Source organism: Leiobunum rupestre, chromosome 10 (genome assembly GCF_980474605.1).
Source record: "Leiobunum rupestre chromosome 10, qqLeiRupe1.1.hap1, whole genome shotgun sequence".
Lineage (NCBI taxonomy): Eukaryota > Metazoa > Arthropoda > Arachnida > Opiliones > Sclerosomatidae > Leiobunum > Leiobunum rupestre.
In genome coordinates this window covers 49,810,882-49,830,934 of record NC_143393.1, presented here as the reverse complement: position 1 = coordinate 49,830,934, position 20,053 = coordinate 49,810,882, and the positions used below count along the sequence as shown (strand labels likewise).

The 20,053-nt window shown below is 38.5% G+C and overlaps 1 protein-coding gene across 2 annotated transcripts in view; it reads left to right on the top strand.

Moving 5' to 3' along the window:
- Positions 1-704: 704 nt before the first annotated feature.
- Positions 705-20,053, top strand: part of LOC149926138 (corticotropin-releasing hormone receptor 1-like) — an 84,040-nt gene continuing 64,691 nt past the window's right edge. For both annotated transcript variants that reach the window (XM_090159901.1, XM_090159900.1), the window contains exon 1: positions 705-943. In XM_090159901.1, the coding sequence (XP_090016027.1) occupies positions 844-943 (100 nt within the window). In that variant the 5' untranslated portion in view covers positions 705-843. The remainder of the gene's footprint in view (positions 944-20,053) is intronic.

Genomic DNA, 20,053 nt, shown 5'->3' with positions numbered 1-20,053 from the left:
TGAATTTTAAAAAAGGAATTAGTGGGTTAAATCGTGTTGTAAATTGATGATTTAAATGAGACAACCTTGATTTCGCGGAGCGCTTTCGGTTGGAAAACTTTATCGTCCAACTAAAACTTGTAAGTTTGAGTGAAATGAAGGCTCGGGTGAGTGAGAAGCGTCAAGCTCTTCCGAATGATTTTTGCCAGGCAAGACGAGGGAGCGAGTGGGATTGAGAGAGAGAGAGAGAGAGAGAGAGAGAGAGAGAGAGAGAGAGAGAGAGAGAGAGAGAGAGAGAGAGAGAGAGAGAGAGAGAGAGAGAGAGAGAGAGAGAGAGAGAGAGAGAGAGAGAGAGAGAGAGAGAGAGAGAGAGAGAGAGAGAGAGAGAGAGAGAGAGAGAGAGAGAGAGAGAGAGAGAGAGAGAGAGAGAGAGAGAGAGAGAGAGAGAGAGAGAGAGAGAGAGAGAGAGAGAGAGAGAGAGAGAGAGAGAGAGAGAGAGATTGAGAGAGAGAGAGAGAGAGAGAGAGAGAGAGAGAGAGAGAGAGAGAGAGAGAGAGATTGAGAGAGAGAGAGAGAGAGAGAGAGAGAGAGAGAGAGAGAGAGAGAGAGAGAGAGAGAGAGAGAGAGAGAGAGAGAGAGAGAGTGATTGAGAGAGAGAGAGGCCGTGGCAGAGTCGGAGGACAGCTCACTTCTTAAGCGACCTTCGCTCCGAACGGATTGATTTCTGGCCTTCTCTCATTTTCGGCAAATAATCGCTCTTTCCACGAACTCCCGCTTACGTCCCAAGTTACATCATTCACCACAATGAACTTAGTTTGAAACTTAGTTTCAACTCCCGCGTAATGCTGTAATTTGCGGCCAAGAATGACGTCGAATCGAAGTGTGAATATGGATTTAAGCGTGTCCGACGAGACGTCGCTCGAGGATGACTGCGCGAAACTTTACGAGAACGTTAGTTTCAATGGTAAGGATTATTTTTTTGGATACCACTAATTCTTTGAATGAAGAAATTGATTTTAGACATAGGTAATGCTTAATTAGTTTCGTGCAGTGCCGTATTAACCGTAAGGCTGATTAGGCTGAAGGCTAGGGCCCCACCAAGAGAAGGGGCCCACGCTTCACGAGGGAAAGGGAATTTCGATGGGCCCAAGACGCTCCGAGCCCATCAGCTCTTATATGGGTTAATACGACACCGATTACTTTACAACGATGAAAGCTGCAATTTTTTTTATTGATTACGGAGAGTGATCAGCCCTTAGAAAATTCCGGTTAAATCGGTTTGAAAGGCAGTTTTGACCAATGAAATTGAGTGAAGCTGCACGTTAAACCCGGCTTTAAACTGTAGTGTAACCTCGACTTGATTTCATTCAATTTAAGAATTTTATGAACGAAGCAACCATGTTACTTAATGCTATAGGTTCAGTGGCGTCGCTGAAATGTTGCAACATATCATAGTTTTTAACCTAAAATATCAATAATTTAAACATTTAGTCCCAATGTAGTACCGTGTTTTTTCTCATTTATAAAAGTATGATTAGGTTAATTTAGAAAATAATTTTAAAATTAATGATAAAACCATAAAAATTTAGTATTAATAATTATTAATTTAATAATTTGAAGGTTTATTTTGCTATTATAATTGAGAGAGGATTTGAGTATTTGTGACGTAAATTAGAGGGTGGGAATATTTCCAATTGATAATACTCTTCGGTTCCAGGGTGGTGTGGAACAGTCGAATTTTTAATTTTAGAGCAGTATCCTATTTTCAAATATAATAATATCAGCCATCAAAATGTGTATTTAAATTATTTCTATTTAGTCATAAAATGGTTATCTTTAAAGGGATGTATGGAGCATTTCAACAGAGTTTAAGTATGTTTAGTAAAACATGTACAGAAAACGCTTCAATTGTGCCTTATTGAACAACAAAATTAAATAATCGTTGCATACATATTTGGTATAACTTTCAAAGTCAAATATTGTTAAAATCAAAGTGGTTGAGCCTTTGGGAAACTCCATAATTAAGCCATCAGGGCAGAATGAAACCAAATTTTATACTCCGAGGTTTAGGCCTTTAAAATATACGGATTTTGTTTCCTTGCATAGGTAGGTGGGGGAGGAACAACGTCATCAACGTGTGCTTCAAGCGGCTCCAAAAACATCACTTTTAACGACGCTTTGAGATACCGGGTAAATACAACATTGGTTGTATATAATATATATAAAATAATAATAATATATATAATATATAATTTATAATGAAGTATAGATAGGATAGATTAATAGTTAGATAGACAGATAATTATATAGATGGACGGATAAATCGATAAATAAACTAATTGGATAGACACATAGATTGATAGATATATAGATATTTTCAGAGGTTAAAAAAACCTCGACTTTCTAGAGACTTCTATCTAAAATCTTTGTAATGGTAGCATCTGCAAGAGCCAAGGCCCTTCAACGCAATCAAAGTTCTGGACAGCCGCCGAAAGTTGGCGTGACGATAGTTTAGGGTCGCGAATATGTTGTGGGTCAAAGCTCAGCGTGCGAATTGACTATCGACGCCTCTCGCTTGACACAGACAACTTTGTCCCGATTTGAAGCCTGACGGGACTTTTTGGAGAATTTATATTTCAGTTATATGTCACTTTCGGAAAAAATAACGGAGACTTGACGTCAAACACGGTTGCCTTCATCGAGGGTCGTGAAGGAACCGGTAAATGTTGATTTTATGGCTCATAAAACGAACTCCCGCTTCCCACGAACGACGCGTAAAATTTGCCCTCGCACTCAAAGCAAGACCGTAAAACCATAATTTCGCCGTCTCTATTATTGTCAACTACGAAGTGAAACTTTATTTGACCGAGAATTATTTGTATTGAATTGAAATTTCCGATTTCAACTCTATACCAAACAGTTAATAACAGTTTGTTAACGTTGTCAGGAATAAGGTTCTAGCAATGCTGAAACGCCGAGCGGGAAACCAGAAAAACGAAGGTAACACGCGAAATTGTTTATGAAGTTGACAGTTGCTGAAATGTTTCAGAAGTAGTTTTCCTCGTGCCATTCACATTCACGCCTACCCATAGACTTTGTTTGCCGCCATTGCATACAAAACCCGACTAGTATACTTTAGTAGGCAGTATATTTAATTTGCTTCTAGGTCGGCGAAAAATATAACGATGCACCTAGCAAAAGGTTGTACAGACCTCCGCTAGCAAACTATGGCCTGGCACCTCCGGAAAGCAAATTGTCTACAAATATTTTGACGTATTGTCTTCGTTCCATAACGCTCAATGGCGTCACAATACAGTTTTTTTACTTTCACAATTTCAACGACAGTACTGATTGTAAGAGCTGGTTTTAACCATGGGCAAACTACTACAGGACTCGTAATGTTAGGCTATAAAGCCTATAAAACTTTACGTGACGAGCAGCGCCACCTAGTGAAGTTCTTTGAATTTTAAAATTTGGGACAAAACGGTTGCAAATGAATAGAACGATTTTAATTTCTTTAGTATATATGTATAACGAATATAATTTTTACATATGATTACCTTTCCATTTATGTCGTTAGTTGAACTGGATTTGAATTTAATTTCGAAGGCCCATCGCTACCAAGAAAATGTTTCCAGCAAATATATCGAGGCAATTTTGAATAAATACATTTTTCAGATGATGTCAAGTCCCAACCACTGGCCCTTAACCATTGCTCAAACTTTATGGGTTGCATTTGGGGATTTGGATATCGAAGTTTGCACCTTTTAATAACCTACTATCACATCGACAATCACCGTAATAACATTTTTTCGGGGCCATAGCTAAAAAGTTATTTATAAACTCGTAAATCAGGCTAGGGAGATTCTCGCCATTTTGTACCAGATTTTTAATTCTCGCGAATAACGCACGGTAGTGCTCCAGTCGAATAGCGCGACAGTTCGAAGCTTAGTATAGAATTGTGAGTCCTGTAGTAGTTTGCCCATGTTTTAACAACGGTATAGTAAGACCATAAATAACACAAATATAATAAACTTAATAAAAGATTGCTATTTCTATTCGCGAACGAAAACTATCGCTACGCCCCCTTTGGTTCGCCATTGAAACCTAGATAGGTAGCGGCGAAAGCAGACGCTATTAGTTTCGTTATTCGTAAATTTGACTTAATAAATAATGATACTTGAATTTTAAAATAAATTTTTTAATCGTTTGTTTACATTTTGATAAATTCATTTAAGAAAAAAACATTCTTATGACTTTTTAATTTGTCGGTAGCAGACGCTAGATCATAGGCGCCACCTCGGACAAGCTAGCGCCGTTACGCCACCTAGACTCGTTTCGGTTGCGATTGTTTTTCATATAAAACGAAAATGAATTATGGAAACAATAAAAAACAATTCAATATTTTATCTAAATTATTTGTTTACGTGATAATAATATTTAAGCCTTTGCACACACGAGGTAGGCGTCATTTCACAAATTTGGCTTCCAACTATATAAACGCCGTCATTTTCAGACTCTCGAGTTAAAAGGTTTTACCTTCGACTGCTAGTAATTTTTCAGCTGATAATTTGATTTTAGAACAATCTTCCAGATTGAATGATTATCTTGATTTAACATTATTATACACTATAAGGCCATATTTACCATTATTTACCCTATCTACGAATATTTGCTATTATTTGCCGCTATTTACCCGTGGTATATACAATATTAAAGAAACATATCTATCTTTACCTGGTGGTTGAGCGTGGGTTGAGTCTAGGTGCCGTTTTTACTTTTTAGTATTCTCGACAAACGTAATAGGCAAATAATGTTAAGCCGTGTTCCCACGAACAAATATTTTCACTATATTTTTGGCACTCTGCTTCCGGGAAAGTGGAAAATCCCGAGCTTTTTCGAGCCTGCTTTTATAGCATCTCTGACCATAAATCACATTTTCAAACCGGGAAATTCACTTAATGTCTGGTGCAGCTTTATTACAGTATTTCTTAACGGTTATCGTCATCCTGGCTTAAGTAACGAAATAAAATAGCTAACTAGAAGTGAGGTCTAAATAACGAACAAGTAATGATTTTAAGAAAACCGATATGGAATAAGTTTACTAGTTCAATTTTGACATCAAATCAGAAGATCTTTAGCAATTACAGATCTCGATACTTCAACTTCCGATCTTGTTTTTTAGAATCTTTATTGTACAGATATATAGTAACATTTTTATAGTACCAAATATCCATATTAGATTTCAGCCTCGAAAATGTTAATCTGGACAGACTGAAATACCATAATCTTTACTACACAAACTTTGTAAGATTTCTTAAATTCAAAATAGCAAGTTAATCTCAACCTCAAAAATATCGATCTTGGCTTTCAGAATATTTAATGCGCAAATATAGTAACACTTTTATAATTCAAAATAGCGGAAATCTCGAAACAGATTTTGGGAAAAATAAATATTTAAAGATTGAAAACGTCATAGAATTAATAGATGAGCAATATCTATCTAAATATTTATCTATATATCTATCTATCTATCTATATATTTATATATCGTCTGCTTCTCACGGTTCCAAAATTAGATTAATATATTATTTAAGAGCCGACGCTATTAAATCAGAAAATTACTGAAAACTATAAAAGGCTTAAAGTACCTCCAGACGATAAAACTGAACTGCTATTAGTCTCTTAAATTTTGTATGAAAATATAGATACTTAAATTATCTGAAATTAGAAGGTTATTTTTTAACGAACACACCATTTCTTTGGAAACATGTACCTTCAAATTAAATATTGTTCGAATTGAGAAAGTTCAAAATTAAACGAAATAAAATCCATTTGTCCGTCGAAAAGTTTTATTTCTTTCTAACGAGGTAGTTCATTTACGGTTCACATTGTATCCCACCTTCGACTGCATTCGAAGTTTGTAACTTTAAACTTTAATCATTTTACGCAGACTGCTTCAGAATTTATTTAAAGGTTCGTGAATATAAAAATAACTAACAGTTTACTGAATGTTGAAACAAAAATGGAGCACAAAACCTTTCGTGTAGAACCTCACCACCAAAGGTCGAGCCGTTTAAATGTATGAACACCATAGATGGTACGTTAGAAACATAATGAGCAGGGTTGTTCAAAATGCTTTTTGAAAATGCAAAATGCAAAATTAGTTAGGAAAATTATTTTGCATTTTGCATATTGAGTTAGGAAAATAATTTTGCATTTTGCATATTGAGTTAGGAAAATAATTTTGCATTTTGCATATTGAGTTAGGAAAAGGATTTGGCATTGTGAATTTCTAGGAAACTATTTTCCTTTTTGCATTTTGTGGGTTTGATATGTTTTTACTCTGGTACCATCATCGCAGCTCTTGTAGATAAAATTCGTCTGCTATTTACTTCCAAGTAATCATAGATGGCGATACTTAGCTTCTCACTGACACAAAAGCAGACGAAAATTCATTTAATTTATTGTAAATGTTGGCGACTAATAAAAAGTAAAATTAGTGCATTTTGAAAAACTATTTTCAATATGCATTTTGTATTTTCATTTTGAGCTGCAAAAACCATTTTACATTTTCCATTTAGAAAAACCAATTTTCCAAATGCATTTTGTATTTTGCATTTTGAGTTGTGGAGAAAGTATTTTGCATTTTGAGTTATGGAGAGAGTAATGGCGAATTCCATAAATGAACTTTATAATAGCTCTAATTGTTGCATCTCCATAGAAATATGTATTTAAATAAGTCTATAGTTACGTTCCATGAGAATGCCAGTTAGTCTAATTAATTACCGATAACTACGCGTGAAGTGATGTAAACTTGACGTCATACCTGAACTAGCGTAAACAAAACGCAACATAATAACCAATAATCACGGGTCGGTGAAACGAATTGTCGAGACAAAGAGCACGTATTAGGAATTCCAGAAATGGCTTGCAGCAAAATGCAACATTCGGAACTAAAACATTTAAGTGAAATATAGCTACAAACCTATGATATTCCTTACCAACAGTGGCGTAGGAATGTTTTAGAAGTTGGAGGGTGGCAGTCCCGTGTCGAAAAGACAATTGAAACCCAAAAACGGACCTTTTTTGCATTTGGAAATTTTAAAGATTAATTTAAATTGATAATTAGAGAAAAATAGATATTTTAGTACGTTTCAAGTTTATTTTGTTAAAAAAACAATATTTCTTAAGAAAATTAAGGACCGTAGTTTAATATTTGCTTTATTAAATTGATAAATTTTAATTTCCAACCGAGCATACATTTGGGGATAACTTAAGTTGTCTCCCCCACAAGTTGTTTGGGCGGGGCATTGCCTCCCTTGCAACCCTGGTTTATACGCCTCTGCTTACCAAAATATTAAAGACTAAGTGCGGTAATTTTCTACTCGTCGTTTCGTCTTTGGATTTCACACGTGAAATAATGCCTTTGGACTGTGCCGAGACAACAACGCATCGGTTAAAGCTAGTCCTTAATAAATTACATTTATTTCTTGACAACTCAAAACGTAATGAAGTGGAATAACATCACTCAGCGACAAGAGACAGTGCTCTTATCGGCTGCTGATACGCTTAACCGTTATTAGGTTTTGACAGCGGCATGGCAACGCTGATAACACTGGCCGAGAATTTCATCAAGTCTCATTTTGAGGATCTCACTCTCCGCCGTCCATAGAAATGAATTTACACGATGACTGATTTGCTTCGACTTTAGCGATTTGTAGAGAATATTAAGCGGAACCTTCGACGGATTTCTCAATTTAGTTTGACTTTTAGCCTCTATTCCTAAATAAACGGTTTACGTTGTACATACTTAGCCACAAGCTGCTTTGTGTATTGTAACACTACCTACGTTATACATAGAGGTGGGCAAAACGGATAAATTAACTGCCAAAATATCGATTAACCATAAAAATTGCGGATAACTGTTTATTTATAGATATTATCCACGGATAGAAAGGGATTTAACGTGAAAAAAATAATTTTATTTTTCGGTTAATCGTCGGTTGTGGATTAAAAAAGATAAAGTGATTAATTTTTATCCAAACGCCGACCTCTAGTTATACATCAACATGGCCTATGCTAAAGACCAGGCCTGAGCAATAGATTTGACGTACATGCGCACCTAACGGGAATTTGCGGCGAATTAGAAGGACCAGAATATATTTTTTCGATCATGCACGGGCCTTGAAGTGACTGTATTATAAAATAGTCTGCTTAGTGGACGAAAATCCAGCAGTTTAGTAACTTTAAAGCAACTGCCGGCTCTATCATTGCCACCTGTATTATGAAAAGGCGCCTGTTATTAGAGATGGGCATGAATCTATCCGAATCTTAGAAAAAAATTATTTTCGTGGAGAGCGTGGAGAAATCTATTAATTACATAGTTTTCACTAAAGGGGGTTTGCTCTTGTTCCCCCTAAATTTATCCCCTGTTCCCCTCCCCGTACAGAACTGCCAGACACTTGTGAGTCCAACTTAGCAGACTAAAAAGGTTTCCCTCTCCAGCCTTGGCTATAATTTAGCATAGGATCCAAGGCTTAGGCTTACCATATTGTGGAATTTTGGTTCAAATGTTGTACGGTTATGTTCGTAATTGTAAAACCAATAATAGGAAAGATAAAAATTAATCTTTTTCATCAATACCGGGTGGTTGTTAAGAACCAAAGTATATACATTCGCGAACCATCTTTGAAAATACAAAATGCCTGGATTACAGTTCTAAGACTAGGTGGGGTCGACCCACAGATATATCATAGATATCATCACTTTATTAATGGTAAGCTACATTCAAATAATTTGTTATTTACCTTAATTGTAATCAGAGGTACAATAATTTAAGAGATGAAACACATCCAGATTGGATTCGATCTCGGAATTTGGGTTACAACTCTTTGAGAAGTATTAGATCTCCCAAATCAAAAATAGATTTGCATAACCGGTCGATGCTGAGAGCTATAGCAAGCGATTAATTGCCAGCGTGGCTTCGACGCCGTTATCCCCTTCTATTACCGACGAAAGCACCTATTTCAGTCATGATGATGATGATAAAGCCATAGACTCTCCTTTATCGTTGGCCATATCTTCCGCGGCCGAAGTTGAAACCTTAGAAGAGGGTACAGAAATATAGGAAAATGCGAACATTATAGACGCATTCACATATTGCCTTCAGGGAAATATGCAAAAAGGGGTGAAATCCTCCCGAGGTACCTTCCTATTTAATAATGTTTGAGGTAGATGACGACACTATAAAGTTTATGAAAAATAAACTTTTTGAAAAAGTTATTAATTAATTACTAAATTATAGTACTTTAAATTCTTATTAAAAATATATAATTTTTGTAATTTAAATTAACAATTAATTTTAACAGTAGTTAACACTCTCCGCCATAGATGACACTATAATACAATTTTAAACTATCCAATCAGGGAAGAGAATTTGGTATTTTAAATCTCGACAAAACCATTCTCCACTAAAAACTGAAAACTTTCAACCAATCGTTGAAAATCAAAATTATGACGTCACCTTGCTATCAGAGCGCCATCTACTAACAAATAACGCCATCAGCCCATCACCACGTTACCTCGGATAAATTTCCCCCCTTTAAAGTTGTCTTTGCCCGTTAAAAATTGTAAATCGATCTATACAAGGTGGGGAAGTCCCATTGTGTCTGACGGTTGTATTCAAACTATTATACAGAAGAAACTAAATATCAAGATAAACAAAGTGTAATGTTTGTAAATACATGTACTCAAACTGATTTGACCGCGCATGATATTACTCAACTCGAAAGAAATGCTTCTAATAGCGTATTGGATGAAAATTATATCCATTCTAATGAAAATCGTGCCATTTACTACACCAGGCTTCCCACCTTAAAAATTATAATAGGAACGTTTAATTTAGTTTCGGCTCATTTTCAACCAAGTTTAAACGCCAAACTGTCTATGTTTCTAGAGTTTTTGGTCACCCTTCTAAGATTGCGACTTGACTTAGATGTGCAAGACCTGGCTTTTAGATTTCCGGTTTCAATCTCTACTATTTCCCGAGTAACCGAAAGGGAGAGTATCGGACAAACATATAACCGAAGAATGTAAGTTGGGCTCATAAGCAGGGTCTGGCAGTTCTGTACGGGGAGGGGAACAGCGGATGAATTTAGGGGGAACAAGACCAAACCCCCTTTAGTGAAAACTATGTATTCTTCGGACCCCTAAACCTGGAGAAACCTTTTACATTAGTAAATCGCCGCGTGGATTTGATTGCGTGTGAAATTGAGACAAATTTGTAAACACTTTATACTCCTTTTATGTCAAATTGCTGTAGTAAAGGAAAGTCAATAATACAGCGCTCAAGAGGAAACATCGATTGATGTCAACAAAGCTATTTGAGAGTATTGTAACATATTTAAAATAATGCTCGTTGTCTAGGGGAATTTAATAAATGATTATGTTTTATTAGAATGAAAAAAATTACATTATTTACAAACGTTTCCTTTAATTAAGATAAAATATTAGGGTGGCAAAATGTTTTGAAAAAATAGTTAATAAATCAGGGCTGGTCAGGCCAAAACAAACTAAATATAAATACATACTTGTTCGGCTTCACGATACTTTATGAAAATATATAGTTACACAGATCACCCCAAGTCCGCAACGGTCGGTCGTCAACCACGTACGTAGTGGTCCAAAACTCGCGACAGGATCACTTTTAAGGCATCTTGACGTTGATAACTATTTACTCAATTCAGCCGAATCTCGCTCCAGGAAGTCGTTTTAACCCCAAAGATAGACAAAGGGAGGTCACGGGTTCGGAGCGAGCAAATTACAACATATCTGACCCATTGCACCATAGTTAGCAATGTCTGGGAAAGAGAGCTGATGCGCTGGTAAAACCCAAAGAGAACACGATGGTTCTTTCAAATGTTTAGGGAGCGTACATAAATATTCACCAAATATTTTTAAGTATGGAAAAACGTTCCCGTGTAATGGCATCTACTAAAAATAGCGCAACCAAATAAAAGAATTGCGATTATGATACGCTTAGGTTCAAATGTCCAATGAACGAACTGAAAGCGTTGCCAAAATAATCGTACCAATGGGCCAAAATTTTCGATTTAAGAAAACAATTCTCGTATCCTTGAATGTTAAATTTCATTTGAATTGTTGGAGTAAATCTTAGTCCAATCACTACCCACGTAATAAATCAAGGCCCGTGCATGCTCGGAATTTTTTTAGTCTTTCAAATTCTCCGCAAATTCCCGATAGGTGCGCATGTACGTCGAATCTACTGCTCAGGCATTGTCTATAGCATAGGGTACGGTGATAAATTATGTAGGCTACTAGTACTTCGATTTTAAAATTATGTTATATAAATATTGAGATTTATAAAAAAAATACTTAAACATTAAATTTATTCCTTAAACGCTGTCCTACGAAACTGTCACTACCGGCCGTAGCTTACGTGATTTAATCACCATGGCCTATGCTAAAGACAAGGCCGGAGCGCACCTAGCGGGAATTTGCCGCAAAATCGAAAGACCAGTAAATGTATTATATTTCCGAGCACGCACGGGTCTTGCTTAATTACGTAGGTAGTGCTCGAATGTTATATTTTTGATAAATCAAAAATGTTAATAACGTTAATCATGTCGGGGCTATTTACCAAATCTTGACTAATAAATTATAATTTAAAGCAACTGTCGGCTCTATCATTGCCACCTGTATTATGAAAAGGCCCCTGTTATAAGAGATGGCCATGAATCTATCCGAATCTTCGAAAAAAATTAATTTCGTGGAGAGCGTGGAGCCATCTATTAATGGGAACGGAAGCTAAAATTCAAAATAGCGAAACAATAACGTCGTCAGAGAGCCATTATAGAGTATTATATTTAGACCACTTTTACTCTGCTTAGTGAACTTTTACCTAAATTATATACCCCATACAAAATATATTGTATACAATTACTATAATTAAAGTTATTGATAAATTTACAAACGAGCCAATCAACGCGAAGCATACTTTTATGTCCCACCTTTTGAGTCGAAATGTAGCTTCAGCATATGGTTTTGATTTCGACGCTAGCGACATCTGTTGAAAAAAGAGCTACTTCACGTAGAGCCGACACTTGCTTTAAAATAAGTTACAGATTTAATAAGTATCGCACTCTAAAATAAGCCGTTGAAATTATCGAAATTATCGAAATTATCGATATTATTGACGTGCGCGATATTAGTCTGGCAACGCCTGGAACAGAATATGCGAAAGCCTTTAGATAGGCTTACTTCTTGAGAACCCAAAAAAGACATTCAGGGAAATACGTAGCGTGCAATCGACAACTGCGCTGCGACTTCCGTCTTTAAAAACGTTGTCGCCTAATTCCGTCAACTTGAGACACCCCACGCTGAAACGTGACTTTCATGGCCTAGAAAACGGATGTCCAATATATTGGAAGATAAGTCTCGAATATCCGAGACGTACGAATGGGTTAAAAGTACCCAGACACGAGGAAGAAACATTACCAACTTTATATTTAGATAAAAAAAATTCCCACTAGCCCATAAGACTACGAACTTAAAACACGTATTTGAAGATCGTATCAGAAGTTTATAAGAACCCGCCTTAGGGTCGGGAAGGACACAATGTTTGGTCGAAACTAGTCGGCTGTTTATATTTTATTTGTATATAAATAAATTTTTACTTGCGCATATGAACGTGTTTTTATACTTTAATATTTATAATAAATATGAGGACCTATTTATTCAATATAAATAGTTTTAATGTCAATTGTTGTTTTGTCTTAATGGAAAAGGTTGAGTCTAACTTTCTGAAAACCCATTATTAGGTACAGATCAGAGATCCATCTCTCCTTAAATTCCCCTTCTTTGTCGGTAGTACCGACCTTAGGAGCAATTTCTACCATTTAAAATTTGTAATGCCGGTCGCATTACCAATGAAAACATGATTTTTTTTTAAACAAAAGTGGTTTCAGCAAACAAAGTAATTTTAAACCAATTATCAGATAAATTTCATGATTGTTACTTAAGTTTCTAACGGAATTTCTTATTACCTGCTCGCTGATAAATACCGCGAGTAGTCTATGAGTGTTCCCAATTATTTGCGATTTCAAATAAAATAACTTATTCACGTGTGATTAATGACGTAGCAACGGTTCGCAATTTTTTATGGGTTAAAAATCGCTCACAACACCACAATCTGAACATTCTTTTCAAGCAGACAGCTGACATCAATCCATTTTACCTTTATATTTTAAGAAGTTAGATTGAAATAACCTACACCTAGCCTATTCTTAACATAACCTGACCTATTCTCAGCATAACCTAACCTATTCTCGGCATAACCTAACCTATTCTCAGCATAACCTGACCTATTATCAGCATAACCTAACCTATTCTCGGCATAACCTAACCTATTCTCAGCATAACCTGACCTATTCTCAGCATAACCTGACCTATTCTCAGCATAACCTGACCTATTCTCAGCATAACCTGACCTATTCTCAGCATAACCTGACCTATTCTCAGCATAACCTGACCTATTCTCAGCATAACCTGACCTATTCTCAGCATAACCTGACCTATTCTCAGCATAACCTGACCTATTCTCAGCATAACCTGACCTATTCTCAGCATAACCTGACCTATTCTCAGCATAACCTAGCCTATTCTTAACTTAATAAGTAATAATTTTATTGCGGAAGACTCATGAGACGATTGTATTTAAATAAAATTTATTGTAAAAACTGTATTTAAATACAAACATTTAAAACATTATGTTACGAATTTTAACATCAGCGAATATCAGTCGAACGCTGATGTTTAAATTCGTATCATAACGTTTTAAATGTTTGTATTTAAATTAAGTTTTTACAATAAATTTTAATTAAATACAATCGTCTCATGAGTCTTCCGTAATAAAATTATTACTTATTATAAATCACTATGACAGAGAAATAGGCCTGGCCATAGATAAGCAAGATTATAGAGCGATTTTATAGATAAGCAGAATTATAGATAAGGTCTCACCTTTTTTTATAGATAAGCAAAATTATGGAGCGATTTTTATAGAGCCACCGAATTTATAGATCCAAAATTATGGAGCGATTTTCATAGACTCACCGAATTTATAGATCCAAAATTATGGAGCCCTCTAACTTCACCTCATTTTATGGATACCTCCACTTACCTATCTTTTTTTACCTAAAATGTATTGGAAAAAAATAACGAGACGAATATTATACTAAATCATTTTTTATTACACTTTTCTGTACATGTTTTAATAAAATAGGCTGTAAAATATTATTAATTAGGGAGATTCTCCTTTTAAAATGGAAATTATTTAATAAGGAATAGTTAGTTCGATCTTCTACATCGAGGAAAAAGAAAGTTACGGGAACGAGATCAAATTTTACGCGATGTTGAGCATGAATGATTTTAAAAAGACGTTCCCGCAATAATAGTTTTTTGCAAATTTGCAATCGGGAAATAGTCTCCCGTGTTCCAGAAAGGCATCGTCTTCCGCACCCCAATCTCCGATCTCACCACCGCAGAAAAAACACTTCACGTAGTCCGTAAAGTTTGTGTAGAAAAAACCCGCGTTGGTGAGTTCCATATGGCACGGCTTCTCTAGCGGGAAACTGGTGAAAGTCTTCAACCGCTCGTCCGCATACCTCATAGGGCCTAGTTGGGCATCGTAGGTCTCCTGTAGCTTCGCGAACTCGAGCTTGGCGTACTCGCACTCGGGGAACAAGGCGGTGTGGCAATGTAAGGGGTTAGATCCCAGCTCCCAATCCCGCACCAGACCGTCGCACCAGAAGCAGATAGTGATATCCTTATGCCCTACGAAGAAGAAGCCCGCCTGAGCCAGTTCGAGAGTGTCCATATATTCCACCGGGAACTTTTTAAAACTAGCGACTCGTTTCGCCAGGGTATTCATTTTTTTAGAGGAAGTTAAAAATTTAGTCTGACACCTTCGTAAACTAGCGATCGAATGATTCCTACCGAACTAAAATCCAGGGAGAAATCTCTAACTAGGGGGGAGAGAGACCCCGAATGAAGGAATTTCTCAAACCGTGAGAAAGTTGGGGAAAAGAGAGATTCACGCGGCCTCCAAAACCTATTATCCAATTGTGCAAAAATGTTTGGTTTCCAGTCGTTTCCGTTTTTCACCCTCTAAAATGTCAACCACCTCTTTTAAAAAACAGTATACTATGGCTTTCTCGGCAGTCGAAGAATAAGGTGGTTGGTTAGTTTCTACAATATCCTCGTCAGCTATAAAATGAGCTACGTTTCCACATTCTTCCCCTAATAGAAATTTACAATGGGGGAAATATTTCCTATGCTCACCGAAAGGACTATCGCCTTTTTCCCAAGCCATAAGTTCACCCTCACACGCGAAGCATTTAACGGAATCTTTATAATTTAAATAATAAAACCCAGCCCGAGCTAAGGCTCTACCATCTACGATATTAACAGGGAATCCCTTGTTAAACGAACGAATTCTCTCAAGCTCATGGCGCATAGGATTTAGCTCCGTCTCATCCGTCTGCTCTTTATCGTCTATCGGCAGTGTTAGGACGGGGACATTCCCCGTATTCTCGTCATTTACGAATTTACATAAGCGATTCTGCTCGATATGTTTCAGCAACGGGACGTCATTAGTCATCCACCCCTTGACGACCCTCTCGCAAGAGAAGCACATGACGTTATCAGTGTGCCCGGTGTAGAAAAAACCAGCTTTCGCTAGCTCCCTCGCGTTTAGAAACTTACATGGAAACCCTCTGAAACTAGCGATTCTATTTTTCTCAAAATGCATCTTTTTTAACGGAAGCCGAGTAAAAATGGTGTCTATCACCTTCGTCCGCGACCGATCGAATGATCCTTAGAACCGAGGCGGGAGGGTAAATCCCTCTTTCCATCTCTCGCTGAGGGGTGAACGGCCCCCCCTAAAAATAGTCTATTATCACGCGGCCCCTCTCGAATTCCTCGGGATAAATCTATTATTCCCCGGGCATGTCTAGACCTCGTCCTTCATCTAAGACTTCGACTATTTCGTTTAAAGAATCGTATATTAATCGTGATTCGGGGTAAGTCGAATAATTCAGCTGGTTGTCCTTTTCTACGATATCCTCAGCGGCTATTAAATGCTTTACATTTCCACTTCTTGCCCTCGAAATAAGAAATTTACAATGAGGAAAATTTTCCCAATGTTCCTCGAACGGACTATCTTCCTTATCCCAGTTCATTAGTTCCCCAGAACAGGAAAAGCATTTTACGCAATCTTTGAAATTCGTAAAAAAAAACCAGCTTTGGATAAATGCCTAGCTTCCCTTAAAGGATCAATCGGCAAACCTTCCTTATTATTAATATTATTCTTAATATAATTATTATTAAATCCTCTAGTAAAGGAACGAATTCGCGCGATCTCGTATCGCATCGGCTTTGACCCTTCAAGCTCCATCGACAGGGCTGGGACATCCCCCGAAAAATCATTTCTTATGAACGGACAAAAGTTACACTCTTTTTCGTGTCTTAGTAACGGGACGTCGTCGGCCGTCCAGTCCTTGACGACACGCTGACAGGAGAAACACATTACGCTGTCCCGGTGACCGACGTAGAAAAAACCCGCTTTCGCTAGCTCCCTCACGTTTAAAAACTTACAGGGAAAACTCTTGAAACTAGCGATTCTGTTTTTCTCAAAATTCATCTTAAGAAAAAAAGCGTCTACCTCTTACTTCTCCGACTTCGGGAATGACCCGGGGAATGATCCGGTACTAGACGACTAAAAAACCTCGACTTTCTCTTTCCCCCATCCCCCCCTTACGAGTTTAGACGTGTATGTTGAAAAAATAAAAACATAAATTCGAACGAAACATTTATTAACGCAAAGGAAGATATTACAAAAAATGATAACACTGAATATAAGAAAAATGATACGAAATGAAAATACGCGCGCGAATTGAGAAAATTACGTAATGGTTTTTTAAAAACATAAGAGTTCGAAAAATAATTAATTGTTTTTTTATAAAGAAAAGTTTTAAAAGAATCCTTCGTCTTCCTCGAAGAGCGGCGAGGGAGCCGTCTGGTGATGGGTCTCCAACCACTTGGCGAAGCGGCAGGCCTTCTCCCGCGCACAGAGAAGCGTCGGGCTCCCTCGCCGATGAAACCGACACCGATAGTTCTGGTCGATGCTGATGTCCTTGGCCTTGGGGCAACCGATTTCCCCGAGTTCGATCACCTCTTGGGGGATGAGTTTCCTGAGGACGTGACATTTCTCCTCTCCCTTGCAGTAAACGAATTCGGAGTCCTCGGTTAAGGCCTTGAGCCGATGTTCTAGCTCGATGTAAGGGGTATCGCCGTGGTTCCAGAGGTAACCGTTGATATGGGTAAAGACCCATTGATTTTGCCGGGCTACGTGGTGAGAAAGACCGCTACCGTGGTACGGAGGTTTAACGAATACACTTTTAACTAGGGGAAACTCCCCGACGAACGCGACGGCAACTTCTTTAACGACCGGTTCGTATTTCGCGCCGAGTAAGAATTCAAAATCGACAACTACCAGCGGTCTTTCCATGATGTTTCTGTTGGCTGATACCCCCTCTGACTCAAGGTAAGTTAAATCCGCTTCTTAAATAGGGTCTCCACGCGAATGTCATTACTCCATTGGTTCCTCGTGAACCTATCAGCGAAGGAGGTCAAACTCCGCCCCCTATAGCGATGTTCCAGATAGAGCACGCAGTATTGTCCGCAAACTTTGCTTCCCACGGCCTGTAGACGACGTCTATTGTAGAGTATTTTCGAGGAATTTTTTCTCAGGAACTTTTTTATCGTGGGGAGGGTCACCGGACGACCCGCCGAGTCAAAGTACCCGGCCCTCCTGAAAGCGTCTAGGTAAATAGCTACCCAATGAGTCCCGGGCCCATCGTGAGGATCGAGGTTAACGACCAGGGAGGCGGGGAAGGAAGGGATATATTCGGGGAGTCTATCGGAAGCAAAGGCACCTTGATACCCGGGTAAATGCCCGAGGATCTCGTTTATTTCTAACGTGTTCATTTTAATAATCAATCACCACGTTGCGGTCTTTGTCTATTTGCATTAAACTATGAAATTCCCCGTAAATAACGACCGAAACCGATTCAGTGAGCGGGGTTTCGAATCCCAACTCGATACGTAGCTGTCCCCGTCTTACGGGGTTCCAATGAGAGTTGTCACTCGCGGAAAGATCAGGCGTGATATCAAAGGCATATAGAGTATAGCCCCTCGGATATTCTGAGTGCGATATACTATTCCCATCATCTTTAAAGTGTATATTAGTCCCCGTAAACAAGGTGTAATATTCACGGGCAAATTGATTCTGGGAAAACTTGGGCTGGAGAGGTTTGCTCGGAACCGCGTCCGAATCAACGTAGAGAGATAAGAAATTTAACCCGAATGGTTGAAAGTTATAAGGATTTTTATGAAAATCGCCCGCGCAAGCCGTATGCGAGACTAGGCCGATAATAACGCGTTGAGGGAGCGGTCCCAGCCACACATTGTCGAGACTCGTATTTGAAACGCCGGTGAGCAGTACGTGGCTTTTCACTTCGGTTCGGGTAAAAGGGTACTTCGCTGTGGCGCCTAAGAGAGCGTTTTCGTGAGCCAGAATGATTTGAGGACTTATCTTGCATTTCCGTATTTCCAAAGTAGCGTCCGTTATAGCGATCTTAAAATTCCCCACGTTTAACGAGGGGTCTCCCATAAGGACAAAGGCCGTTTTACTCCTTGAAAGTCGGACTTTAATTTCCACCCCGCTTAGAAGGTATTTCGGAATGTTGAAAAGGTCGGCGTATATTGCCCCTACTAAGGAAATTTCCTTTGAATCCTTAATAGCTGCTTGACGAATCTTGCTCCCCGAGTTGGTAATTATATCGTCAAACTTTCCGGCAGCGTCTTTGGCGTAGAGACACGAAGTCAGGTGAGAAGTTTTAGCCTCGCCAGAATAGTTCAAGAGCGATTCTAAATAGGCTCGGTATGAATATCGACTTGCCGAGGGCGTGATTAAATTGTCGTTCAAGTAGATTTCAATTTGATCGAAGAGACTATGCATTAGGTTATTACAAGTTGATAATTTAACGTCGGGGTCTAAATTAGCCCCATTCTCCCGCGTTACTTTACATTTAACGTGAAGGAGACTCATCGCGAGATCCGTATACTCGGGGCTTTTAGGGATACAAAATTCAATCTGGGAATCATCTCGTAGCGTAGAGATCGGTCGATAGAAAGTTGGAGTCGCGCTTTCGACGCTAGTTTGCACGGGGGTGACCGAGAACAGGTCCAATTCCGATTTCAAGGCTTCAACTTTGTACATTTTGGTTCTTTTTAGTTGAGGGAAAAAATGTCACGAACGTGTTTCGTGGGCTTCCGACGAGCTACTGCCCCGATTCTGCGTTTAACGGTCCTTTTTCTAGTTTTCCTCCTGCTCGTTGTTTTCTTCTTCTTGCTTCTCGTTTTAGTTCTCCTACGCTTTTTCCGCCCCGAACCGCTTTGTCCGGTTATCCCTTCTAGAGCTTCACCGAAACGTTTCCTCGCCGAAGATTTTATATTTTCCCCCGCAACGGCGTCATTGAGAATTTTACTGCCGACCCCCAACGCTTGTTTTCCTATATACTTCGCCCCTCTAACTAAAAGAGGGGAGGCCCAGCGGAAGAGCCCCGAGAACAGACTTCCGAGACCGTGCCCTTTCTGATAAGCCGCTCCTTGATAGAAATTAGACCCCCCAGTTTGCGCTTGATTAAGATAATAATTTCTATAGGGACAGGACCCCCGCGCGTCGAGGACATCCGGCTTAGGCATCTTGTTTCCGTAGATGTAGTTTAACCGTCAGAGACCCGAAGGCAAATGGCGCCGGTTTCCCCTGAGGGTTCATTATATGTACTTGGATCGTGTCGAAATAGCGTTTGGAGACTCGCACGTAATGAGGTACGTCATAAATTTTCCCGACGTTATCTCCGAACGAGCCTTCTACGGGGACAATCCTAACGAGAGGAACGAGAGTGTCACCCACCATTTGATCTTCGAC